At 46.3% G+C, this 27,337-nt stretch overlaps 1 protein-coding gene across 4 annotated transcripts in view; it reads right to left on the reverse strand.

The window, feature by feature from the left end:
• The window catches only part of LOC143425435 (uncharacterized), a 105,590-nt gene that overhangs the window by 6,192 nt on the left and 72,061 nt on the right, over positions 1–27,337 (reverse strand). For all 4 annotated transcript variants that reach the window (XM_076898204.1, XM_076898205.1, XM_076898202.1 and 1 more), the window contains exons 11-19: positions 26,364–26,782; positions 25,837–25,966; positions 25,254–25,718; positions 24,812–24,982; positions 23,139–23,276; positions 21,156–21,261; positions 12,998–13,179; positions 6,497–6,660; positions 4,204–4,405 (exon numbers count right to left, since the gene is read on the reverse strand). In XM_076898204.1, coding sequence (XP_076754319.1) covers positions 4,204–4,405; positions 6,497–6,660; positions 12,998–13,179; positions 21,156–21,261; positions 23,139–23,276; positions 24,812–24,982; positions 25,254–25,718; positions 25,837–25,966; positions 26,364–26,782 — 1,977 coding nt within the window. The remainder of the gene's footprint in view (positions 1–4,203; positions 4,406–6,496; positions 6,661–12,997; positions 13,180–21,155; positions 21,262–23,138; positions 23,277–24,811; positions 24,983–25,253; positions 25,719–25,836; positions 25,967–26,363; positions 26,783–27,337) is intronic.

Genomic DNA, 27,337 nt, shown 5'->3' on the forward strand with positions numbered 1-27,337 from the left:
AACGAACCCACCGCCGTCTTAATTTGTAGCCCACGTAGGAAAGCGGTGCTCGTCGACAAGCGTACATCGGGTACATCCGCGGGCTACGACTGGTCAGCCGGCTGATCCAGCAGCGATATTAAATTTGTATTTTTACGCTGATTCCACGGGCCATTCCCGTACGTGAGGCGAAAGGGAATCGTTCGGGCGATTAACGATCCGGGCTCCCTAGGGAGTCCGCTGGCTCTGAGGTAGCCAACGCCGCCTCCGCCCGGATGGCGAGTCGTGTGTGATCCTAAAACTCGCCTCCACCCTTCCGTCGACTGGAAACCTACCTATTCGCTAATATTTTATTTAACGCCTATCAAAATTTATAGATTTCTCGCCGAGCGAACGGTTTACCAGCGAATTTAATGTTCATCCCCCCTGTGGAAAACGAGTGTTTGGTCTCGTTTCCGGTCAAAAACGTGCAACAATGCGATCTTCCTCTCCCTCCGAACGATTAAATATGTATCGCGAACGTAGTGTTCGAGGAAAATGGAGAGGTTTCTCTTCTTTAATGTCGCTAGTTTAAAGCAAGCTACGCTATGGGAAGGGGTTGAAATTGAATTTCAGACGATCGAGGATATTCTGGCACGTGAACGGTTGAACGAAAGCGAAAAGGAAGGAAATGTAGAAACGAGAAACTATAGAAAAACCGAATCAGCGTCGTGAGAATTAGTAACAGGGTTGAAATCGCAAAGGCAATCGTAACAAAAATTAAAGCCATCGCTGTTACATGTCGTAGAATTGGTTTTATCGCTCCAATTCGAAACTCCCCTTCCGTGATCCACGTGTTTCGTTTCGCGCACGCGAGGAAAAAACAGACTTCACCGATTGGGGAGGGGGGTGGTGGTGCGAAGCAGAAAGAAAGCGAGCTCGTAATGCCGAGCACTTTGTCGAGGAGCGGAACGCGTCTCCGGGTAAAGGGTCGTATCGGGACGAGGAGAAAGAGAGAGGCGTAACGTCGAGTGCATGAAATTATCCCCACGAGTGTTGTAGATCGGATTATGGGAGTCTTGACGGGAGTTTGAATACGCTCGAAGCGGAGTTCGCTCGCGGAAGAACCGGCTGCGGGCCTGCTGTTAACGTCCGCGGGGGTAGCCGGGCTTGGAGCGACGCTCCTTCTTACCTTTGTTAGGGTAAAAATATCGCGTCGCGAGCCATACGTCTTCCGGACAGGCGAAATAAGCGCGGGGACAATTGGAAGTTGCGACACGACGGCAACAGCCTCCTCGACTTTGTGTCGTTTCTCTCCTTTCATCCCGTTCACGTGGGTAGCCGGGCTGCGTCGGTTCGTTCGTTTGGAGATTTCGCGAGGGAAGGAGGGTGGGAAGTATTTCTTCTTTTTATTGGCTGGCTTAAGTATCGATGGCGGATGATAAATAATATCGGTAGCTGTGAAAAAGCTTTTTCTACGTTAAGATATTTCTATGTACAGGTAGCCCTTAGACTTCTTTCTTAGGTTTCCTCCCTGTGCTAGACTGATTTTCGTTTCAACGTTGACATATTTACTGAGTGGTGACGTCGTGCATTCGTTAAAGCGAAGATTTTTATTCGACAACCACCCTCGCATCCATTCAAGTATATTCTCCGAAATTCTTAATGAATTAAAGCTGGATACTTTTCTTTTAAATTAAATTTATAATACAATGTATTTTGTATTATATTACACTTACGTAGAATTTAACCCTATACCTTACTGTAAATATGGGTTAATATTGCGCGGATTCAGCGGTATTGCGACATAAACCAAGGACTACCTGTATTTCCAAAAGACACTCCCGACGTTAAAATCCATCGCGAACCGATCGTTGAAAGCCGATTCGAGTCGAGATAGAAACAACTTCCTTAATAAACGAAAACTGTTGGACAAGAAAAAAAGAAATAGGAGAGAGAGACAGGCCTCTATAAATAGGTGATACTTTCCGGAAGGAGCCGTCAGAAGGGGAAATACGGGGTCGGATTAGAGGGTAACGTTTGACAGATGACACTTGTCGATATCGTGTTTCGGTTAAACGGCATCGCATCCCCCTTATTTCCACCGTATCCGTCTTGCATTTGCATATAAAGTAAATCTCTTGGCAAGGTCGGCTCCTCGCGTCCGCTCCGCGCTTTTATGGACTTAAGGAGAAAAGTAGCTCGAGGTGAAGCAGGTGGCAGGTTTGTTATCACGACTTCCGATTGGCCTGGCCCGGTGTTCCGCCTGTCAGGGAAACGTGCCGCTCGCCGCGCGATATTTCCACGTCGGCGTCCCTCATTTTTCGCCTGCCCTCTACGCGATTAGAATAACTGGTTCCGCGCGATCGCTCGACTTATTACCGAGGCGCCCACCCCTTCGATCTCCTCGCTCTCCTTTCCCTCCTCTCTATCGTCTTGATTATTCGATCAAACGACTACGCGTGAATGAAACTAAACGCGAGGCTCGATGTTGCGAATCGCGTCTTTTATAACCACCTGGTTGCACATTAATATTGCAACATTTAAGAATGATGCGTTCGATTAATGAAAAAACGAACGCAATGATGACGATTGAGTCGCAGTACAAGATACAGAGAGCTGGAGAGAAGCTATTCCACGGAGCAGAAGACGAACCAATAAACATGATTCGCCTTATAATCTCACCTCCCACAGAATCCCCAGAGTTCTTCCGGCGAGGCAATCTAAGCGGGGAAATGGTCTTATGCACACAAGTGATGCCCACGGGAACCGTTACCCCATCCAAAGACGTTGAATAATTGCTAGCCAGCTATCTAACCGATTGAAAATCAAGGATGCCGTGGGAATATCGGCTAAACGATTTAACCACGATTTCGTCGTTTCAACTACTCTCGATAACCGTTGATAACGTTACCATTAGCTAAACGAGGGTTAGGAAACAGCGAGCGGCCTTGCAGAAGGGGTTGCAAATTTAAAAAATACCTCTTTCAAATCACCCTTAATTTCTCCCATTTCTTCTTAATTTAATTACTGCGAAACGTTGCCAGATGTTCGCAGAAACTATGTGGAATTCATTTGTACGTAAGTTTCGTGGGTGAACAAAGTTCAACGCGATTCCGTCGACGATCCTTCGATCAGAGAAAGAGAGAAGGGTCGAGGATGGTAGCGTTGCAGAGAAAATGAAGAAAAGGAGCGACGACGAGAAGGAGGAGGTCGGAGTGGACTCGAGGATAACCATTATCCGAGGGCGAAGACGTGGATCACGATGCAAAACGGCGGGGCCGACGCGCACTTAGCGGGCCCTCGCTCGCATCTCGCCGCTTCTCTTTAGCCAGTCTCAATGCCTCTAATCGTCACACGTAACGGACGTACCACGTACGTCGTAATGGAATCGAACAATATCCGATTCGATCGCGGCTCGCAGTATCGGCACAATGGAACACGATTTTCTGCCCGATCCACGGCGAACTTTCGACGTAGCACGTGTTCCCCTCCGTTGGATGAATATATCGCGTTCGTTCCGTCGGATATGCGATTTCAGGGTTCGCATAAAGTGTGAGAGATATCAGATTCGAGGTGTATTAATTGATTATATATGTATATTTTTTTTCTTTTTTTAATTCTGAAAGAATTGTTTGAGAACATTTTGCGATCGATTGATTTCGAACTTGATTTCATTTTTAATTCTAATGCGTGTAACACAGGGAGTAATGGAGAATGTTGGGTATCTACGGGCTGTTTACATGTCTGAGTTGGCCACCATCGAGACCCAGATGTTCGCGAAATAAAACGTTACGATATATTTCCCAGTTTCAGCGAAATCACTTTCGACGCTGTTCACGCGGCACTGAAAAATTTTATTGTCCGACCATTTTCCACGATTACTGGCCTCACTCGTTCCCGCGACGCTTACAACGCGCCATTGAATGAATCGAATGGTACTCTACAAATACCCGTTCCGCGAGAGCGTAAAACGATTCGCTGTGCCGATGAGAACGGGTTGGAACGCTGCTGCTAATCCGACTGTTCCTTCGTGTAAAGCAGAAAAAAGGCCTCCTAACAAACCCTTACAAGTATTAGATGTACCTCGAATTGTTTTTTCTCGAGCAACGAAATGGAACTGAAAGCACGATCGGGCAAACCATGCGAAATCAAATGAAACGAATTTCGAAACAGTTGCGAGAAATGTTACTTGTGAAATAATTGGCTTTAATTAGATTGCGAGAGTGGCTCGAGCCATCTTACCTGGCAGTTGATGTCTTGTTTCTCGGACAACAGCCTGGCGACGTGGCGAACGGACGAGGCGACCTCCGACGTGGCACCGGCTTTTAAGGCCACGTCTAAAACAGCGAGCGTGTCCTTGTCCTTCCGTAACGCGTACTGGAGCTCCTCGAAACGTAGACTAAACTGCTGGACGGTCTGCAGAGCGCACAATTGTTGGTTGCCCCTGTAAATCACGGTTCGAACCAGGTTCAACATCAGTGGAGGGGGTATATTATATTAGGGGCTGGATTCGCGGTAGTAACCTGGGAATTCTTCTATACCTGAACAGAAATTGGGTCTACCACGCGTGGCATCCATTAAATTTCTACCTGTCGACTAGTACAACTGATGTCTAGAATCGAAACGGTGATTTGAAATTATATTCAAAATTGAGAAAGCGCGCCTACATTCTGGATTCTCGTAATGAAGTCTCTATGCGCACTCTGTAATGCTTATTCGTGTCAAGCGTTCTACCCAAGTTTGAACCGGTCTGTTTGTTAAATATTTAAAGAGCACGCTATACGAAGCGTTAACAAAGCATATCCGTTTGAACTGACAGAGACATTGGAGCGGGGAAGGCGCATGGGAGCGAGGCAACAGCGAAGAAGAGGAGGAAAGAGAGTTGATTGGAATTAAGCCAATCAATGCGTCCTAATTTACGATAAATTTTATCATTCGCGGTTCGATGGGACAGACTTGGGGACAAACGGTTTCCTTTTCGAATGAGAACGGCTCGCGACCCTACGTGAATGCCGGTCGTTCTCAGTTTACGGAATCGCTGAAAGCTTAGCTGCGAGAAATTGAATGGAAAAATCACGCGGCGGGTCAACACAATAAAAAGTGGAACGAGGGCGAAGCCTCTTGGCAAACAGTAAGACGTCAAATTATTAGCGGATCTCCCCGATCCCGGTATCAGCAAACAGGAACACTTTAGGTCAATCCGAGCGCCCTAGGCACGCGCAAACGAATAAAACCAGGAAGACTGGTCTCGTCTGCTTTCCGCATTGGCGTGCGACTATAAAAATGACGAAGTGGGCACGCTTGCGCCACTCTCGTCGAACTGAAACTCACCCTCCACCCTAACTCGAATCGCACAGATCCATCGAGAGTTCATAGAGAAATTATCCAAAAATTTCAGCGACTTCTAACGAGAAGAGATTCAAAAAATTGTGCATCAATTTCCATTGAGCAACGCTAATCAAGATTTCCGAATCGTGTCGATCGAAATAAGGACGGACATGGTACGAGAGCCATCTTGGAGGAACGTGGCGTTGGTCGTCACCGGTCGATTTGTACGTTGCACAGAGGAGTCGCGCGCCAGGTCGTGCAAAGAATAGCGAAATTCCTGGGGAGCGTCCGAGGGATAGGATTGACCTTTGCAAAAGCCCAGTGGGTCACTGGTAAACCCCTTTGCATGGGTCAGACCCCTATCAGACGGGGGAATCAAGTGCTCATACGGCAATTAAAACGCGACTCGGACCACCGCGACGTGCCTCTCGCCCGGGACACGTATCAATTTCAAGGTCCGTGATTTGCTTGACCTGCCCGAGAAACGCCCCTGCGTTTAGAGCCATTGCGATCACTCGATTGCATCGCAATTTCGAAACTAAGCGAGTCTATTGCGAATTGTTCTTTCAAGTACATATAAAAAATGGAATTGTACGTGTTTCTTCTTTGTCATTAACAAAAAATACGTTGAATTAAAATAGGTAATGTTACAAATTTGTCAGTCATCCTCGTGTTTTTAATTGTCGCAAAGCATTACGTAATAGGATAGAAGTAGAATTCAAATAGACGTTTCTTTCGAGCAGGCGGTCACTTTAGAGATGTCCGAGATTAAACTCGGCGATCCCGGTTAAAACTAGTAATCCCGTGACACGGGTCGAAATCCCGAAGATCCGAGGAGCCCTCGCCGCCGGTACCAATGGCGTCCACGGTTCCCGTTGTGTTTGCTCTCGAGGCTTCATTGCCTCTCATAATATTTGCCCAACGTCACACGCCGGCCAGCGAACGGTCAGTCGATGATCCTAAACCAGCTATTCCACGCGCTCCGAAACTCGATAACCTCGTACCCTCCCCCTTTTATCGGGGAAAGGAACACTCACGACACGAAAGAACGCCACGAGGAATTGTAAATTTCGTTAAGCGCCTAATCTCGCCGTTTTGTAGCTACTAATCCGCCCTTATCGCATGTTCCTCCGCTTCGAGCACAGAATAGACATTACCTTGCTTAACTTTCTCTCGAATTATTGTTTCACGATTTCTTTCTACTCACTTTTGGAAGGTCTCGTCCCAGATGTGGTACAAGTCCGACACGCCTTCCTTTAGCGCCGTGAAGATCAACGAGACAGAGTTACCGAGATCGGTGATCAGTCTGTGCGTCGAGACGTTCAGCGACAGCATCGCCGGCTTGCGATCCCTCAACGCAGTCAGCTGGGTCTGTAACATTAAATATACATTTTTAGTGGTTGCCTTCTTCGGCTAACTCAAACGAATTGCCCCGTTCGTGCGGCTAGAGCGCTTGGGGGCCCGCTTTGGGGTTGCGGGTGATGTATAAACTGGTCACAGCGGTAGACCAAGCGAAGCCAGCTGTATATCTTGCAACAAGTATAAAGAATGCTTTATCATTCGGCCAGAGAACTACACCAACAGATATTTTACGACTATTGTTCCACTTGTACGAATAAGAGAATAACGATTGAAGAATCCGGAATGAAAATTTCAAGTTAAGAATATCTCCTGCCACCGCGACCAAGCGGAAGAAGCCAGTTAATCCAGGAACCCTGGCCTCGAGATCGAGCGCAGGACGCCATCAAGAGCGAAATAAGCGCAAGTTTATCAGGAAGAACATAACCGAACTATAAGGGTTGTAAGAGCGCAAGGTAGACGACGATGGAGTAACCACGTCACGTTGTCACGTCCCCGTCGTCCTACTGCAGGAGGCGACCCGACGAGGGCCGCATAAATAAACCCAGCTTTACGACGGCTACGCAAGCCCGTAAGAGAACGAAAACGAGAGCCCCTCCGTTTTCTCCGCTTCCGTCCACCAACCGCACCCTCGCGCGGCCCTTCTACCCCGCGCGCGCGTCATTTCTCCCGCGTGACGAGCACCGCAGTTCGAGAGCGGCTCGTAAACCCGCTCTCTCTCTCTCTCTCTCTCCCTCTTTCTCTCTCCTTGCGGTCATCCACCATTTCGCCTCCTTACTACACACGTTTCGTATCATCCACCTTCGTGCCGCTACAGAGTAATTTCTGTCGTCGAAACGAAGGAATTCGTCGCCGCCACCGTCTCTCTTGCATTTATATTGCACGGCGATCCACCTAGGAATCTATCCCCGGGAGCTGGTAAAGTCTCCCGTGTCTCTCTGGTTTCCTACGATGGAAATTGAAAGTTTCGCGACTCGATTCGAACGACGATGGAAAGTTGGCGGAATAGATGGTTTCGAGAAATTGTTTTTTTTTTTTAATAGAGGATACAGGAGAATGAGGAGACATTGATTTGCACGAATTCGTAAAAGTAGAAGAGATAGACGGGTGTGCACAGTCTGTGTGTTTGGACGGTTCTACTTAAACAAACCAAAGACGCGCGAGTTAAGGAGACGGCTGGTCTGAGTTTTGGCGACTTGTTCTACTTAAACTGCCTCTGATTATAAGTAGTACGAGACAAGCATTTCGTGGACCACCAAAAAACTACCATCTACGTCTTTCTATGTTCGAAACTGATTAAATTGGAGGCATTGGACACTATTACAGAAAATTATATACTAATTATGACAAATATGAATGGAAATATCGACAAAGGGCTGTCATAATAAATCGTGAAGTCGATGAAACACTACAGTGTCGCTGGTATATCTTATAACTTCGAGATTACCCCTGCGCGATAAGAACGTCGTTCAATTCCTCATTGGTTACTCCGACCGCGAACCATCATTGTTCATCGTCAAATGTGTGCCGCCATTTCAAACGATTATTCTCGCGCTGTCGAGAGGCGACAAAATAGAAGCAGTCGTGCGGACGATCCTCCTTCCAGCCCGTCTCTCGAATCGAAACACGCAGCCGGCAATCGATATTCCTCGCGGTCGCCCGCTAATCGATGCAAATCCGTGCACGAGCGAACGGCGTACACGGAGCCGCGATTCCGGGCATGCTGTCAAAGAGGTCAGACGCGTGAAAAGCGGCTGGATCACGGTACGCGCGCGTGAGACTCCGTCCGCGTCCAGTCCAGACGGGTGCACAGGTGAAAGAGACCACCAGACGGAGAGGACGGAGATGGACGCGAGGAGGTGGAAGGAAAACGCGCTGCGACGGCCGACAGCGGTCGCGACGAAAAGTGGCTAAGGTCATTGATATTCCGCGCGGATCGCCAACGCAGAACCACCAGCCGTCCCCCTCTTCCGTAACCACCCGCAGCCATCGCCCTCCTTCTCCCTTCGGGTGCCAGCCCTCCGACAACCCTCCTCGACCCACCCTCACGCCGGCGTCCTCGTCCAAGCCGCGGTACCGACCGCGCAGACACGCACATTCCGATCTAATTCAATTTCCAATCAACAGCCAATCAATTGATTCGAATTCGGTATACAGAGCGGTTCGGCTGGCTCCCGTTGCGGCCTCTGCATGCCTATGAGGCTACCACCGCGCGTCACCCTTTCTCTCGTCCCCTCTCGGCTCGGTCGCTCCTCTCTCTGTAAGGATACGCGTGGCTCGTACAACCGGGCAATTAGCTTTTTACCTGTCCTCGTATCGACGCTACGATCGCGGCGGAACGATCTCGCGAGACGAGCCGAAAGGGTTGCTCTTTGTTCGAGGAATCTGGGAAAATGGCACTTTTCTGTTCTTGGGGGGTTCCATGCCGTCTGTTAACGGAATACGATGGTTTTCGAGAAACGATGAGGATTTTCACTTTACAGTGAACAATTTTATTATCCATGAGACACTTGAAACGAGACCAGGAAATATGTAATGGTGGGTTGAGATAAGTTTCTAAAGTGATAAGAGCGGAGCTAGGCTTCGAAATGGACGGTACGTATGCGTTTCGAAAAGCGCGGCTCAATTACGAGACGATTACCCGTAAGTAGCAGCGACGAACGTGCAAAGCGGCGGCGGGACGTTCGTGGAACGCGTCCCTATCGACCACCGCCGCTTTTTCACCGCGTCCCCACGGTACAGTATTTTAATTGCACCGTGTCGTTCGACGGCGCGGGCTTTTTAAAAGGTTGAGCCGCCGCGCGAGAAAAACCGGCGCGTCGTTCGAACGCGATCTCGCCGAATAAAGGCACACGACAAAGGCCACTCGAAATAGCTCGTATCGACTTTGCCGCCGGCTAACGAGCTTCCGTGCCGTGAAAGCCTTTCGCGATTAACCTCGCGGCCCTGACGGACGCCACGAATCTGTATACGTACCTCGTTTACGATCTTAAGCTGCTTCGAAGTTCGTTACCCGTGCACGCGCGCGGAATTCGAACTTACGATTGATCGTGAACGATCGAACGAGGTATCGTTCTTCGAGATTTTCTCTTTGGTATGACCAGGGCGCGGTTTTTATCGTCACTTTCTTCAGTTCGACCGAGTTGCGCATGCTATTCTTCTTCGTTGGATAAAATTCCAGGAAACTCTTCGTTCATTCGATCGATGGAACCGAACCAGCACCACTCTGTGGTGGTATCATTTTTTTCCAATCGAAATACTATTCTCCAATAAGGACGCGATACATATTCGTACCTCTTCAATAATTCTCTCATTTCAAAAATTAATGTACACGTTAAACTACACGACTGTAAATAACAATAGCTCGAAACTGGAAATAAACGTGAACACGAACGTGAGAGACGTAGAAATTTCAGAAGTCCACGAAGTCTCGCGTAAAAGAAGACATATCGAAAAGCGTTCGAAGATCGTTTCCTGTCGGGATCGAAAAATTCCAGACAATCCTAGACGCAGCCCGATTCCAGACTTTTCTCACGGCGGACACGGATCGTCCAGAGGCGGGTCACGCAGCGGAAAGTGCGAACGATCGCTAATGAGCGGAATATCGAAACGCGGGTTAGACACCCGGTGTCGTGGAATTACGCAATAAACGCAATCAGCGGGTGCACCGGTGTCGGGCAGGGACCCGCGTCCGCAATTGCGTGGCCACTGCTCGATTCAAGCCTGTTTACGAATGCGTAATACACGCGGAACATTCCATTCGGATTCGCGCACCGCGACGCCGCTGCCGCCGCCGCGCACTCGCTCATTCCGTCGCGCTTTTCGTCGCGCGTCGTGCATGCGAAATATTCGACGGCGACGAGCTGCACCCGTGAACGAACGCGGCTAATCGATCCATGGACGGGTTAACGCCGACTCGATGCCGTCTGAGAGAGAAATCGTCGGGCGGATGCGCCTCGAGCGCTTCGAATGTTCGCCAGAATTATTCCTTACCCCTAATTTTAGCTACCTCTCTATTCGATCGCCTAATTTTTTGTTAGCACTCTTGGGAATCACTTGAAATTAACTCGATTAAAAAATTTCCAACTCTGAACTCAACAGTAACGAAACTGAACAAAGCTACCCCAAAGCCACCCTTTCAATGCCACCTAAAATCCACTGCGAAAAAAAAGAAATAACAGTCGCAGAGCGAGTACGTAACGTCGACCAACCCCCAATCGGCAGAAAGCTAATCCCCGAAGCACGTGCTTCCGCGTCCCTCTCCGTGCGTGGCTTACCTCAACGACGCGTCAACCCTTTCACCCCTAAACCGTGGAGAGCGTCGCGTGCAAGCCTCCAGTCAGTGTCGCGGGTGCATTCTGACACGTGGGACAAGCAGGCTGTCGAACTTCCGTCGGATCGACGTGTCGACGCGGCACCCGTCCGCGGAGGAACCGGAAGGGCCCGGTTAGCCGTGGCGGCACGCGAAAACATGTAAAACGAGAGGAACGACGCCGCAGCCCTGGGTGCCCGGCTAGACAGAGCCTGCTGCATAATGCAGCGCGCAGCGACGAGTTCACCCGGCAAATGTTGGACGCTAATACATCTTGATGATAGATAGGGAGCATGTGTTTGGTCTTCGCAATGAGGCTGGCTGGGGATGTTGGGGATATTACCGAGGGAGAAGGGGTCGAAGACGTACAGAACGCCGCGGGTGGAGGACGGTTCTCGTGCGAGAAACAGGGTGGAAAGGGGGATGAACTGGAAAAAGAGGACAAAGGGTGCGATGCCAAGGCGAAGCTGGTGGGCGGAGGTGAAAACGAGAGGGAGAGACCTCCGGTGAGCGCGGGGGTATCGCGGAAAGTGACCGATACAGACGAAGACGGTGGAGAGATCCAAAGGAAGACGAAATAGGAAACAGGAAGGAGACGATCGGTGGTAGGGTGTTTCGAAAGTTTCTCCAGAAGGATCTAGAAATAGAAGAATGATGGAGTGAGAAACCGGAGGAAAAGGATGAACGAGGGAGACAAAGGGTGCAAGATCGAAGACGCCAAGAGTAGACAAAGGGTGTGATACCGAGGGAAGGAGTAAGGGAGAAAGGGCGAGAAGTAGAACGCTGGAAAGAGAAACGGGTGGAGGCTGAAATGAGAAAGAGAGCCGCTGGTGAACCGGAGAGTCGGTGGAAGTAACTAGGATAGACGAAGAACGGGGGATGACACGAGCGGGAGGAAGACGGAGCGACGAGAGACGGAAAGGAGGAGGAGACCAGGGTGTTCCAGAGGTTTCCAGAGAGGGGCTTCGCAGAGGGTAGAGGAGGCAGGCTGGGGATGACTCTCGGGGGTTGGAACTCGGAGAGGGTTGGCCAGGTTCGCCGGCGTTCGCTTCCGCGAGTTGCGATGCCGGGCACGTCGCCGTCAGACGAGCGTACGTGCGACACGACTACGCTTTTACGCCGCTCTCTGCCTCTATCCTTGCCTGGCCTCTCCCTCTCTTTATACTCCTACGGCAACCCTGGCTGTTCCGGGCTCCGCCGTGCCCTGCCCGCCGCCACCCCCTCTCTCTTTTTGCTCTTTTTCTTACATCTATTTCGCCTACTTTCACCTCGTCCCACCGTGGAACCGGGCTTTCTAACTTCTCGAGGATGTTTTTAATAATGCTCTGAGCTTGTTCCGCCACGGCGGGCGCTCTTTCGATTCCCTGGGAATCGGAATGTCGCACGCTGGAACGGGGACTCGGGGGTTTACAATCGCTGACCCGTTTGCGATGGAGATTTGCGAGAGCGTGACGTTTTACACTCGCGGATAATGTAATTTGGAATCGATGGAAGCGTTTGGTAACATTTTATTAGGGGTGTTTGGGGCCATCTTTAACTGTGGACCATGTGTGGACCATGTATGATTGAAGTCTTTTGATTGATTTTTTAATTATACTATTGATCATTTGTAAACGTTTAAGATTAACCGATTTGACTGATTTGATTCTACTATTTAATAGTATCCCTTCCATGGGAATTTTGCAGTAAAAGCTATACAATTTGCACAAGTTACAGAAGGAAGACTATTTGGCGTCATCTGTAGTCGACGCATACGTCGAGGGAATACGGTTCTTCGGTAGGTGTAACAGGTAACTGTCGGAAATAGTACCGATGGAACGACAAATCAGTTTCAGTTACCGACCAAGCGGATATTACCGACACTTCTTACTCTATATTAGACACGAACCAAGTAGAAGCTGTAGATACACGGTTTGAGGATACGATTGGAAAAAGATAAAAGAATTTTCCAAGAAAAATCGATACCTCAACGAACGAACGACGTTTTCTAACGCGTGTACAAGATAGAATACAGCGATGGAGGTACGAAATTCTTACCGTGATTTGATGGATTCGATCCTCCAACACGCAAGGCTGCTCTAGAGTGACCTCGTACGAGAAAAGTTTATCGTGTGCTGCTTTGAACTCCGTGCGCAGGGCGATCAATTCGCGGTGAAGCGCGGTGGCCATTTGAGTTTCCTTCACTCTAGTCGTCAGGGACTCCCATTTTTCCAACATATCTGAAACACGAAGAAGCGGTTAATAACAGCGTCGATGAAACAGGATTTACATAACTAGTCGGAATTAATGACTGTTTGTACATATATCTGAATTGCGCGAACTGATAAAAAAAAAAGATAACAAGTAGCGTCGGTTCGACGAATAAAAAACGTATAGCTTCGAGCGTCCATTGTACACAACAAACACGTAACATCGCTCTATTATTTACGTCACACGCAGTGTCTGGTGTTCAGACGCTGTTCCACGTTATGTCAGCGAGAATAAGTGGGCAGGCATTTAAGGTCAAGCAGCTTATATCTGCGCGCGTGCAAAAAATATACTTTGCACGGCTTCGATGACCCGCTTCTTTCCTACTTTCCTTCGGTACTTTCTTCCCCGCGACAACGTTCGCCCTTAAAAAAAGAAAATACACGACTACCGTCTCGATGAAACCAACGGAGATCGTTTTGAACGACGCTTGCTCTGCTTCTGAGGACTTTCACTTGCGCGGCACCAGAGGAGCAGCTCGATTTGAATTGAAACTTGGTCTCGAAGCGGAAGATAATTAACTTACCGAAAAAAATACATTACTTATACCACCACTCTACTAATGCTATCTAACACGATTATTTTCTAACGTGACACGAACAAGTTCAATCAAAACACCAAAGGATTTCCCCAACGAGTTCAACGCGTGTACTTAACGCAAGCAACAACTTCTCTAGACCTCGATCAAACGCAAGAACGAATACACCAACGATCTACCACAAATGTTTCGTTGTCACAGATATCCAATTAAATAAAGTGCTAAGCGCAGAAAACTCTATATAATTACACATCGACACGATCCTCGACAGCGACCAGCGACCTGTCGATAGATCATGCTCGATCGCACCGCGAAGATCCTGCTTTCGTCTACGATTAAGTACCTGCTATCCGCGAAGTGTCTTCGCGCGGCACGGGACAACCGATTCGGTGAAAGCCAATCGAATTCTCTGTTCCGCGGAACACGGTGACCGTGACAGAGGAATCCGCGTGTAATTGCCGTCCCGCAAATAGAAAGAAGGAATATCGAAGGAAAGTGAACGGAGAAAGGGGCAAAGAGTTATTTAGGATGATCTGTGGATACGTGCAACAGCTGCAAGCGAGCAACGGCTTGATCAATGGCTTAATAATGACTAATGGCCGGCTGAACGAATTTTTACGGACACGCTGATGCGCACGGTGTGATTAGAGAAGAGTGTGCTCTCTGGTACGGTAGTCGGCTGGGCAAAAATGAAGCGAGTCGCGGAGAGAATGAAAAATAAGGACGACGAGCACCGACTGGCTCGAGAACTGTGTCACGAATTTGAAAGTCGAGGATTTTCTGAAGATCGATCGCAGATACGGCGAACAACTTGCGGGGATACCTTCGCGAAACAATTTTTTAAGAGACCTCGAGCTTGAAATTGTTTCTTCACCGTTCTGATTTGAATCTCTTCGTAGTCGTAAGTGGGAAAGAAATGTAGAATAAAACTTGACGAATGAATTGAACAGACTAATCGGTGAACAGTTGTAAGCATCCAAGAGGAGCGACAACTAATTCGCGTAATCGTCACGACGGTCGTAATAAAAATAACCCGAAGGCCTCCTGCGTTTTTCAATCTACATTCGAATCATTGTACTCGAGACCCGCGTACCCCCCTTCTTGGCTCGCTTCGAGAGTAGCAAGAACGCGTTGCGATTTCTAAGCGGCGCAGGAAAACCTCGCGGCCGTCTTTTTCACGATTTTCTCGGGAAAAAAACAACTTTCACTTTGTCACGGGTGGTAGACAAGGAGAAAAAAAAAAGGCAGCCGCGCAATGGACTGTACCTACTTATCGAGTGAAATCTCGAATTCCGCGCCGCCATAAAAACGGGTCGTGCTCTACTATACGATGGAAACGGGAGAAAACCTTTATTCTTTCTTACCGTTTTGTAAAATCGCTTCGAAACACTTGCACGCGTCCCTGTTCGTTCGTATTGGTCGGAAATATCGAATTATTCAGTTATTTCAAGGTTCGAGGGAAACTACGTGTCGGTTTTTGTCAGCAATCGATCTCTTACAAATTACCAACGCATAACAATTTTATAGATCAATTACAAAATACCAAAAATTGTGTTCTTATCTGAATAATAATCTTACGGAAACACGAGATCCATATTCGATACGGGGAAAGAAGAAAAGAGCAAGGTTTCCCTCGATAAAACCTCAGATTATGATCTTCAAGGTTTTCCTTTTGTATGCTTCCCTCGACGAAACTCTAACTTGCAAACTAACGGCATTTGCTTCGCAAAACGACCGCCTCGACTATATTACAAAAAAATTCTTCGTTTCCTTAATGCTCGTCCCTCATAAGAGCCGAACAAATAGCGTCTGGTTGCACGCGAGAGCAGCGATCGTTAGAATCCTGTGTATCCTGCCGCGGGTATCATTACCTGGTACACGGTCGTTGACAAATACACGGTGGTCACGGATCGGCGGGAAAAGGGGGCAGGCACGGGATGCCCGGGAAAGCATCGTCCGATGGAAAGCAATGGGTTTCACACTGACCTACAGGAAACGACGGAGAACGCGCGCGGGATAATTGCGGCCGTATCGCGCGTGTATCACACGCGATACGCGTACCCCGCGTTATCACGCTCGAACGATCGCGCTCAGTGGAGCAGAAATCGGTCGGCGAGCTTCTTTTTCCCCGGCGAAATCGTTTTCCTCGGTCGAAGTGGAACGACGAAATTCGAGCGAGCATCGCGTCGGGTTCAAGCGTGCGAATTAGCCGCGAAGTAAAACGACGATTAAACGAACGATCGGTTAAATCGCACGGGAATCGAGGAGTCGCGAGATCAGGTCGAGATTATTATTTTAAGACCGCCTGCGCGCGGCTGGAGGACCAGACCAGAGTCTAAACGCGATAAAGGTCCTCGAGGCTGATGGCGCGGGCTGTGAGAGAAACTTTCGAGTGTCTATTTATTTTTAATTAAACACTCCGGCAGGAAATTCGTTCTTTTCGGTACATTCGAGTCCCTCGCGAGCATTTATTCGGTAGGAGGGTGCGAAACGTGTTAATGAAACGACTAAACACGTTCGCCAGTGCTGAGGGTCGTTGGTACCGCCTCTCGCTTGAATTAGGCACGAAGGTCGCGAGGCTCGTTCGTGAAACGTACATCGATGGACACGCGTTTCAAGAATCTTCCAGACTCTAGATTCGTCTGTGCAATGTAACAGAGCGGAACCGAGAGAAGTGCTCGGCTGATCCTGAAAACGGTGGACGCACACGCTACCACTGTCCACAGGCTGGCCCAACAACACGCCCGCGTGTTATGAAAGCGACCACGTCGAAACGGGTCAACGTTAATGCGAGAACGAATGCAAGCTCGTTAATCAACTACCTTCTAAAGTTTCTATCGGACCGGGATCTTGGACAACGGAGAAACGGTTGCCGGACGATTGTGTTCCCGGGCTTTCTACTTCGATTCCAGCGAACGCTCTTTCCTCGCGGAGCCTCGCAATAAAATTGCGCGTTATCCGCTCGTTTCCGTGTCTTCGACTCTATTGCTTCTTTTGTGAAATGGGAACGAGCGGATGGCGGCAGGATAAATCGGCGAGCAACAACGGAATTCGCGTTGCAACATTTCAGGATGAAATTCTGAACGGTTGCTTACTTGGGTGCAATGTAAACGTGAATCGATGGTTGCGTTGCTATTAATAAGGCTTGGCAGTGGGTAGCGATTTCGTAGTAGAATTGCTTCATCTATTCTAGTATTTTTTTTTATTATGACTTTATAGTTTTATTTCATGTTGTTTCTTCTGACGTTGACATTGATTTCTGTTTGACTGCGATTATTCAATTTCTTTACTGTAGGCTATTATAAATTTATGAGAGAAACTATAGATTTATAAGACAAATTATTCGGTTTTTGTTGCACGTTTCCACGATTTGTCGAGTGTGAAGAGAAAACATGAAATTCCAAAGTATTCGACGTAGTATTCAAAGTGTTGACGAAAATTCAAGGTTGATCGTTAGTGGAGAAGGAGTTCGAGTTATGTCAGAAAGAAGCCAGCGATAAAATTAACCGTGAATTCATCTTCTGGCAGAGCACGATGCGTACGCATCGCGAATTCCGAACGACGTAATAAACTGCAGATAAAGTGATTGATAGCTCGAAGAACTACCAACTAATCGCGATATGTGATTTTTACTTTGCTAATTGAATCCAACTAACAATTTCACAACAGCTAATGCAATTCACACGATCGACGTTAAACGAACCTTCGACCTAACGCTTGAATACCATAATTGTTAAAATACAGTCGTATTTGCAATTCTGCGCGTGCAAACGAGAATCAAAAAAAAATTCGAGAATTAGCGAAACGCAAAAAAGGCGTCTGCAATAAGCACGTGCGAGGAGAGTATCGCATAATAAGTTGATTAACTGCCACGCAATGTTGGTTTAACGTAGGATCATCGATCGAAACCGTGGGTCTGACGAGATCGAGCAACAACGGGTGCGACCCAAGGTAAATAACAGAGTCGATTCGGTCGGTTCTACGCCAGGGATGACGAAAGGAAAACGAGTAATCAATTTGACAGGTAACGGAACGTTCTCGGAGAAGAATACCAGGTTATCTTCCGGGATGATGTCAGAGGCTCCGATGGAGCAGCGCTGCTCCGAAATGTAGGAGAGCGTGTTTGAATAAAAGAACGAAACCGGGACACCGTTGAAATATACGAGCTGAAATTCTTGAGGTAACGGTATCACGGTGAGATTTCGAGGAGAAACAAAGAAATTTTGAGACCATGCGAGACAGTTACGTTAACTTGGATACCTTACGATCTAGTAGAAACTTCAAATTTCTATTGAAATTCAATCGAACAACATCGTAGTTGCAATCGATGCATTTCAAGTTCCTTATTTCCACACATTAACTAGAATAAAAATGAAAGCTATTGTGAAAACGACTTTAATCATCAGAGATTTAATTACGAGAAGAAAAATACACTTTTATATTCTTCTGGTAAAATGAAAAACTCAGATAGATTAAACAGATTAGATTAAACCTTAATGAGATAGCTGGAGATTAAAAAGCAGTTTATCGTGCTGGGTGTTCGTAGAAATGATTAATTAGCGCAACGGACAGTGTTCGACCAACTTCAACGACGCCCAAGCGAACAAACGTGGCGACGAATAGAGGAAGGAACTAAATCGAGCGGAAATTTGGACCCTGAGAGAGCATCCGTGTACACCAGTGTGTGTATTAGAAAGTATTGGTCCGTTTAGCACGATCTATCGCTATTGAACGTTCGAGTGATTCGTCCAAGGCCAGCTGGCGTTCGTTTAAAAGGATTTAGAGGTTTAACATATACGGAAGCGGTACGTACGCGCATCATCCGGCTGATCCGTCGCGATAATCTGTTGATACGCGTAACAGGTATCCGTTGCATCTCCCCCGACACTGTTCTCCTTTTTCGCGAACATCTCGTCGCTCTACTCGCTGTTTACCTTTCCCCCTACTACGAGTCGTTCGTTTTCTAATTTCCGCGCACTAATTACACTCAAACCACCGGAACGATTTCACCCCAGAAGATCCAGTCTCTCGTCCACTAAAAATCTTCGATCAACGAGGAGCACAGTCTTCCTACTCGATCCTCGAACCAAGACAATGACTCGATTCACCAAAGACGATAACGTGAAACTACGACGTACACTTCTACTTCACAAGACAGTATATAATACTTAAAAAACAACCAATAATCCTTCTGCGTACAATAGCCGGTTACTAAATGTCACACGTTAGCCAACAATCAACTCGAACCCAAACACGATCCGCATCATCGACGTCAGACCGCGATTACCACTACCATCGACTCGTAAAGTGCTCCAAAAAACCGAGACACTGGTCTAACTGGATTAAACAGTCTCGAGGCAACGCGAACGAGGTGGCAGATTTCAGGTAGGTTCGAAACGTCGCGCGGCTCACATCAGCTGTTGCAGTCGCGCGGAAAACGGAGCGGACGCGACGGCTGAGCGGAAAACCGAGCTACTGACCGAGGGGAGGAACACGCGGCTCGCTCGCGCCGCGGACGATTCCCAGGCGATCGGCGCGCTCCTACGACCGAGCGTGCTCTCCGATTCGTGCGGCTCCGCGGTACCGGCGGTGCTTCTTATAAGGTGAGAGATACCCGGACGGTGCTTGCCCGCGAGTGTTGCACGCTGGCTGCAACGCTCCTACGCGCGGCGGCCGCGGACGCCCACACGCGACGTCCGGATTACCGCGGCAAAGCTCTAATCGTATTTCCCCCTAGCGAGGCTCAGTTCGATTCGCCGCGCGCCGATAATCGTTCGTCGTGTCGTGGATGGAAGAAGGAAGAGCGCGAAGTTCAACGTTTTTCTGTACTACTCTCGAGCCACTGAGGGTTTTACGCGAAGTGGATGACGACTGACTCTGCGTCGCTGACGAACGTGTTTGGGTTCCTCGGATGAACTGTAACGAAGGATTCGGAAGAGATCGGAGCGTCGAGCTGTGATTAGAGAACCTGTCCGGCTGTTTGTTAAGGATTCGAAACGATATTCGAAACGTGCTCTCCGCAGGTAAAAAAAAAAAGAAACAAGAATATAATCGATGAGAAACCACAATAAAGCAGTGTTTATTATATAATGATTACAATGTGAGCGGTATACAAAAGTCAAGCTAAAAATGAGAGTATTCTAAAGGTTCTCGCAACTTTTCCTGTTGCGACTAGGCCAGAGATTTAAAGAGCTAACGGGGATTAATTGTTAGTTTAAGATTAAATTGTGCGCAAACGGGCGACGTTGGAAGAAACTCGTAAAGATCTGTCTGCACTCGTTCGATCGCAATCCTTCGTCCCCTATCTCGATAAAATGTTTTTTTTCCAGAGAGTAATGGCAATAACTGTGTTTTAACCCTTTCTTGGGAAAAGATTTCACATTATCGAAGCATTAAATGAAATATCGCCTCGCATATCTGTCTGTTACTCGAAGAAACGATATTTAAGATACATTTTACGCGGCGTAAAATGATATTTAAATTGCCGCCAATCGTTCGTATTATTGTCCTCGATCAAAACGGGCATGTGCAGAAGTAATTTATTGTTCGACATGCAGCTTGCTGTGGTTCAAGCAAATTCATGCATGCATTTGTACTCGAGTCTCAAAGGTCGTAAAAAAATAATAATTGTATCATACAATGCTTGTGCGCGCAGTGTGTTGCTTAAATAATATGCCAATGTATAGGATTAGTCTAGCGATTCGATTTCTAGAGATCTCAATTGTGTCGTATATACATTTGAGCAAGCTTACCAGAAGAATCTATTATATACTAATTACGCTATCTATACGCTGGATCGTTTGATTCACTCGATACTTTACATCCTGCAGCTAAACGTAAGATTAGTAGTCATTTAGAATTACGGCAGTCTATAACTAAGATATCGCTTCAAATGCATACACTCCTCGAGTGGTACATTCTAACATGCTAATACTTGCATATCAGTCTTTGCAAATTACTTATCGAAGTAATTACATACACTAATTGCTGTTTAATCATGGCTTACGAGGCTAAACGAATCCACTGAATTCCTCGATTAATTTTACCCACTCTTGAAAACGCAATCTGACAAACACCATTAAGAGAAACTTCATTTCCTTCATACGATCGCGAACCGTTCGTCGCAAGACTCGGAACGATTACGATGCGCCGTTAAAAGCTAGTACGAATCAATTTACTTCGAGAATCCATTACGTCAGAAACCGTGCAAAGGTTGCTGGGATCGGAAAGAATAACGTTCTCCTTCGATTGTGATTAAATCCAGAATTACTTTTACGGTTGCGAATAGAGAAAATAAAAATTAAGAGAAAAGCAAAAGGACGAGTCCGCTGAGACCGGTGACCAATACAGCGAGCATGTACGAGAGTAAAATAGAAAATGACCGACGGTCAATTTGATTGTTGTACTCACCACGGACTTGTTTCACGTATTTTTCGCTTCTGAACGAATTGCTGACGGACTCCAGCAACGCTTGCAGACATCGAAGGTTTTCTCTACACGCACACTCCACTTCAGTCTACAACAGAAAAATTTGCGTTAATATACGGCTGCGACTTACGTAAAAATCGTGCCCTCAGCCCAAAACCAATGTTTCATAGCATTCATGCAGAACCAGAGACCATCACGGAGAAGATGAAAAGAGAATATTGTTCAAAATCAGTCGATACACTGTTTGAAACACTTAAAAAACATCAGATGATACTACGAAATGGAAACCATACTGTGAAACTACATTTTTCTAATATTACATTGTTTACGTGCTAAAGTGATACGCGTAAGACCTCTAATTATTGTGTACGAACCATTGTTTACTACCATTACCGTCTATATTTACATTGGAAATGTAAATCTCATATCTGTAAATGTCTAACTACTCGATATTTCGCTCGTTCGACGCTACGCAGCACTTTGAAAGCGATCACCATGCGATGATACGTGTTCAGAGTAAAATTAGATTGTGAAAAGTCTAGAATATTGTCGTAACTATACCTTGTAATTCAGAAACGGCGTCGCAACGACTCACCACGACGTGTTCTTCCGGGAGACAACGCAGAACTGATCGTGTCCGCGAGGCGTGCCGGAGAACGGTCACATCGACTAAGGGCATTTGTGTAGATTGCGAAAGCAGTATAAGGATGGAACAGTAAACATGCAAGCGAACGCTCTATTTGTATGGAAAATTCTGACTGCCTCGTGTTGAATATCTGTTATACGAGTATACTAATTTTTTGTATTTGGCCTTGTTAAATCCGATCATTCATGAATGATTATTATATTATAATATTCTATATTATACATATTACATTATATATAATACTATATGTTATACGATATAATATATAAATAATATGTATTAAATAATATGTATAATATGTATTATACTATAATTTGCTATAAAAATTGTTATTTCATATTACACTTTCTCAATCATTCTAGTTTAATATTCTTCGTTTACAATGAGAAAAAGTGCTACTTTGAATAACTATTAGATAAAGGAGTGAATCAGGTGAAAGAATGCAAACATATATAAAAATAAATTTCTGCCGTTATTACAATGATTTTTAATAAAAACGATATCGCTCGTAATTCTACAATATATGCTTAGCTAGTCATTTTCGAATGACATTAAAAGTATGTATCCTATACTACGCTATACATACATGTTAACATTGTTATTAGAGATACGTATAAAATACCTATATATAAAAATATTCAAGAGTAACACTGAGCAACAGCATACGTCATGTACATATACGAAGGACCTAAAAAGTAGCTTTGAAAAAATTAAATAAAAAGTGTAAGCCTTCGTGTATCGATTCTATACTTAATATCGCAAATTAAAACACCTCGCATTCCAATTAACAATATTTACAAAAAGCAGCTAGAAATGCAATGCAGCGACACGTGATCCTACGGTACTGGAAATGTCTACACATTGCATCACTCCTACAATTATCATTTATCACCACCACATCTCTTCTTTTTTTATCATTGCTAGTAAAATATCAACGTGCAATTTTTAATCGCAAAAACTGCCTACTTTGCAAAAAGTAAGTCGGACACGATTCGTCTGGTCTGCGCAACATGTAAATTGGACGTGATGCAACGGATATTTCCAGCGTCGCATAATTAAAAGTGAAAGCGTCAAAAAAAAGAAAAGAAAAAGCATTCGAGGGAAAAGCAGCAAAGTCAATCGAACTTCTTGCGTCTGCGCGGCGACGTTAGGTTGATTAAAAAATATTTCATGCTCTCGCACATACGTACAACGCGAAAACCGGTGGAGACCCCTTTGCGATACAAGCGTAAAAAGAACATCTTTAAACTCCACAGCCAGCCGTACAGCTTGCGCGACAGGAACTCTGAGAACGGAAACGATATCGGGAATATACGTACGTAATCCTCCGGCATGGCGGCGTTGCTCGCCCTCGAGAACAAATTTTCAGCGAGCGCGAACTGAGACTGGAACTTCCCGACCATCTTCCGTACGTCCTCCACGTCGCTGTCGCTGTCTTCCGTGGTATCGGTTATTTCCTGTAACAAGTTTGCATACGTTTTGATCAATTCTTCGAATCCTTCTCTCTCACTCACACTATTAAATATCTATATTTTTAACGAGCATCAGAATTTTTCATTCCTATTCGAAATCGCTTCGCGTCGACATATGGGAGAGAAAGTGTTGTAATTAGTGTAGATTGTTGCCGAGAAAATGGACTGATGATTTTGAATAACGTTAAGAACGATTAAATTGGCGGTAAGGAATTTGCGAGGCGTTCGCACATTTTTAGAGCAACGGTTGCGTACCACTGATTAAAGGCGAGGAATTTCAGCCGCGCTTTCGTCTGACTAGGATTTTAACTCAGTTCTTGCGAGTCTTCCCGGCGCTCGAGACATGTTTGAGTCGGTGACAAATTTTTTGGGAGCTAATCATCCAAGATTTATTGAAGCCAAGATAAGGAATTGATCTTATTGCACACAGAAACAAGCCCGATATACCTAACGTACGTGATGCGACGTAGAAAAACTGAATTTAATAAGAGCAACATTTAATTTCATATCTAAAGTTATTTTGAAAATAATTTTGTTGGTGCGACGATGATGTCCAGTAATTGTCGAGTATTTATTGGTGAATTATACATCGAATAAATTAGTTTTCTATACTAAAATATATTTCAAATATATATCGAATTAAAATTCAATAAAAGTATCAGATTTTATTTAACATGAAGCTATAATTCGTAAAGACTTGGTATGCTATTTGTTATGAAAATCTTGCTCCAGATACTGTTCGCGAGACAGCTCTGGCAAGCGGCCGTATCTGTAATTACATCGTTTATCCTCGTTAAGATATCATCATCGCAGAGACGCGTCACAGAAGCCTCGATAAGACAGAGCGATTCAACGGAGAAATGCGTTGCGTGAAAGAAATCTTCGTTTCGAATTAGCTGGCTAGAAAGTGCTATCCGACAATCGTTACATTCCGAGTTACACTCGAGATAAAAAAGAAAGAGAATCCCGCGCCTGGAATGGCACGAACGAGTGACCGTAAAAGGTATGCGCGTGCGCATCCGGTGCGAGGTGGTAATTCGGCATAAGGTTGCGAGGTAGAAATGAATTTATTGCAAATATCAAAGTGACTTCGTGGTTGAGCGTACACGAAACCAGACTTTTATTTGCTGCAACGGAGATTACATTCGTCCCATAAACAACGATCTTTTTATTCCTCGTAAAACGAGACACTTCGCCGTCGAACAGACTTCGAGACACGATTCAAAAATAATGTAGACAAGCAATCGATCGGTCCCATTAGTAAAACGAAAGTACGTAAATAATACAAGCCACTACGTTATTCTACTCTTAATATATTAAAGATAAAATTTCTAAAGGAACTACTGGAAAGATATCAACGTCCATTTTCAATGGTACAATTATCGATTCATATGCGACACCATATAGTTACCCAAGCCATGTGTAAGGTAGTAGAAATCCATGTGCAAAGATATAATAACGTGGTGTCACAGAAAGAATATAGACACTTGATCAAGTAAAAATAATAGAATGGAACGTACATGGTGCATACGACTTCTAGGCAGCGGAGAGCTAGTGGGAACTGCGCTCATACTGGAGGCACAATCGGACTGACTATCGAGGAAGTTCCGGTAGTCGTCTCCAAACTCCAATAATCTTCGTGCCGTTTCTACGTCCGGCGCTTCGCTGTATGGCTCGCTCATATATTTCTCCTATTGAAAAGAGATCAATTTCAGAACAAATAAATATCTCATTAATCCCGATGTACAATTACAAAATAACCTATTTAACAAATTTTATATACCAAGAGCAACCAGCGTTAATTCTTAAAAACAAAAAATCCGAAAATTTAGTAGGATCTTTCCCTTCCCATCAACTTCATCTTCAATAATTTTGGATCTCTACCGATCTATGTACAGCGTAACTTTTCCAATCGATACCAAACAGAAGAAATCCTCATCATAGTCCGAGCCCTGTAATTACCTGATAATTATCCCAAGCCTGCTCGGAGAACGAGTTGTTCCCGAGGCTGTTCATCTCGACGTCGCTGTCGACGTTTAGCTGCTGATTGCACAGCTCCTTGTTGCTCAGCACGGTGTCCAATAGGCTGTCGTCGTACGTGAAACAGCCCCCCGTACAATTACGCTGCTCCTCGCCCTCTGTCTCGGACGTGGAGGCCATCGAAGTGCAGCAGGGTAACCTGAACGGCGGTGTCGGGTCGCTGACAATCGTCCTCTCCGCCGAGAGTTGCTGGTGCGCGGTACACCCCGAGAACGAACCGGACTTTACGAGGGTGGTCAAACGACCGTGACAGACCCTCGAGATGGTGCGCATCGCGCGACTTCCGCTCACCTTTCGCGGCGAACGTTGCTGGTTCGACGAGCTGCCGTCGCTTCCGGCGGAATTATTCGCATTCACACCCTCCGAGCTGGACTCGCTTTTACGACCCTGAATGGTTGAAAGAGAGAAGAGGAAGGTAAGGAAAAATGTAAACGAAAATCTGAGGAAAAGCGTGGAGGTTTTGCCGCGGGTTTTCCGACCCCGCGATCGAGTGGCGCCATCTTACCAGGTTCTTCTTGCGCAGCCTGCTCTTTTTCCTACGCAGCGAACTGTTTCGAACCACGCGGCCATCGTGGCAGATGATCGATTCCTCCAGCAACGTGGACGTTGAATTGTTGAACGATTTCCGTGACCCTCTGTAATTTAAAAGCGGAAGAGAATTGCCGAGGGGGTTCAACGCGCTAGGCTCACGGTTTTGCGGTGACACGATGTCGACACGCGATCGATTTGAACGCCTTACACTAATAACGATACAGCTGATTATTATCGTACAGGTAATTTCTTGAAAACAAACGAATGTAATAATGGAATATATACAATTCGCCTCTGGCGAACGCTTCCAGTTGAAACAGTTGAACGAAATTACCACTGATTTCTCCCAAGTCGTAACTCGAAATTCGAAAGTTCAAAATTGCGAAATTCCCCTCCATTCACTCGCGCGACACGTTTACACGAGTGGCGATAAAAAAAAAACGGTTTTCTCTCGCGATGCGTTACGCGCGAAAAGAAATTGCTTGAAATTATTTTACTCACGTTGCGTCGAGGGATACGGACTTGGTCGGCGGCGTAGCGATTAGCTGATGGAGCGCCGTTTCGCTTATGGAGAACTGCGAGATCGAGTCGTTCGTTTGATTCAGATTCGCGTTGTTCCCGATCTGCGATATGCAGGACACGCTCCACGGCCTGTGCCCGTTGTTCGTCTTCTGTTTGGTGCGCATCACGACTCTAGGCGTGCTCGTGTCCAGCATCGGGTTCGCCTCGTTCACCGGCGTCTTCTCCGCGTCGTCGAAGATCTCTTGGGACACCGACTGCGAGGCGCACCCGAATGCACCACCTTCGAAACGGCGGTAAGTCGCGACGCTGCTCTGCAGATCCTCCGATGAAACCGACTGCCTCTCCCCGTCGGATTCTTCTGTCGTGTACTCGCCGCTGGCATCGCAGCTATCCAACGGCTGTAATTCGTGCCGATTACAATTGTTACGAAACGTTATAATTCCCCCTTAGACCTCGTTAAAACTGGCGCGCGCATGACCGGACAGTCGATTCGGTTGCTTGACCTTTTTATATTACTTCTGCTACTCTACTTTTCATTTTTATTTTTTTTTTCTTTCTAACCTTGCATTTAATTTCGCCGTCTCTTTAATCGTATCAGAATATCGCGAGCGACAAAAGAAAAGTTTGAATAAACAAATATTACAATCGCGCACGTTTTTTCTCTTCCTTGAACTTTGATTAAGCAATTAATTGACGATACGCAGAAAATCTGCTGTTTGTCTTCGTCCAGTTACGTTGTTGCAAAACAGTCGCCCGTGAACGGAGCCGTGAAACTCGAGCGTCACGTACTCGAATCGACTACCCGCGTTCATATGTTCCGTAATCACGACACACTAATCACAGATTCTATTCTTCAAAGGATGACTTCGTCTTTCGATTAACATAAAATAACCTCCTATCCGATCTAAAAGAGGAAGGTGCAACGAGCACCCACGTGCTCGCCCCGTAAAAGG

This window comes from Xylocopa sonorina, chromosome 7, assembly GCF_050948175.1.
Source record: "Xylocopa sonorina isolate GNS202 chromosome 7, iyXylSono1_principal, whole genome shotgun sequence".
NCBI lineage: Eukaryota > Metazoa > Arthropoda > Insecta > Hymenoptera > Apidae > Xylocopa > Xylocopa sonorina.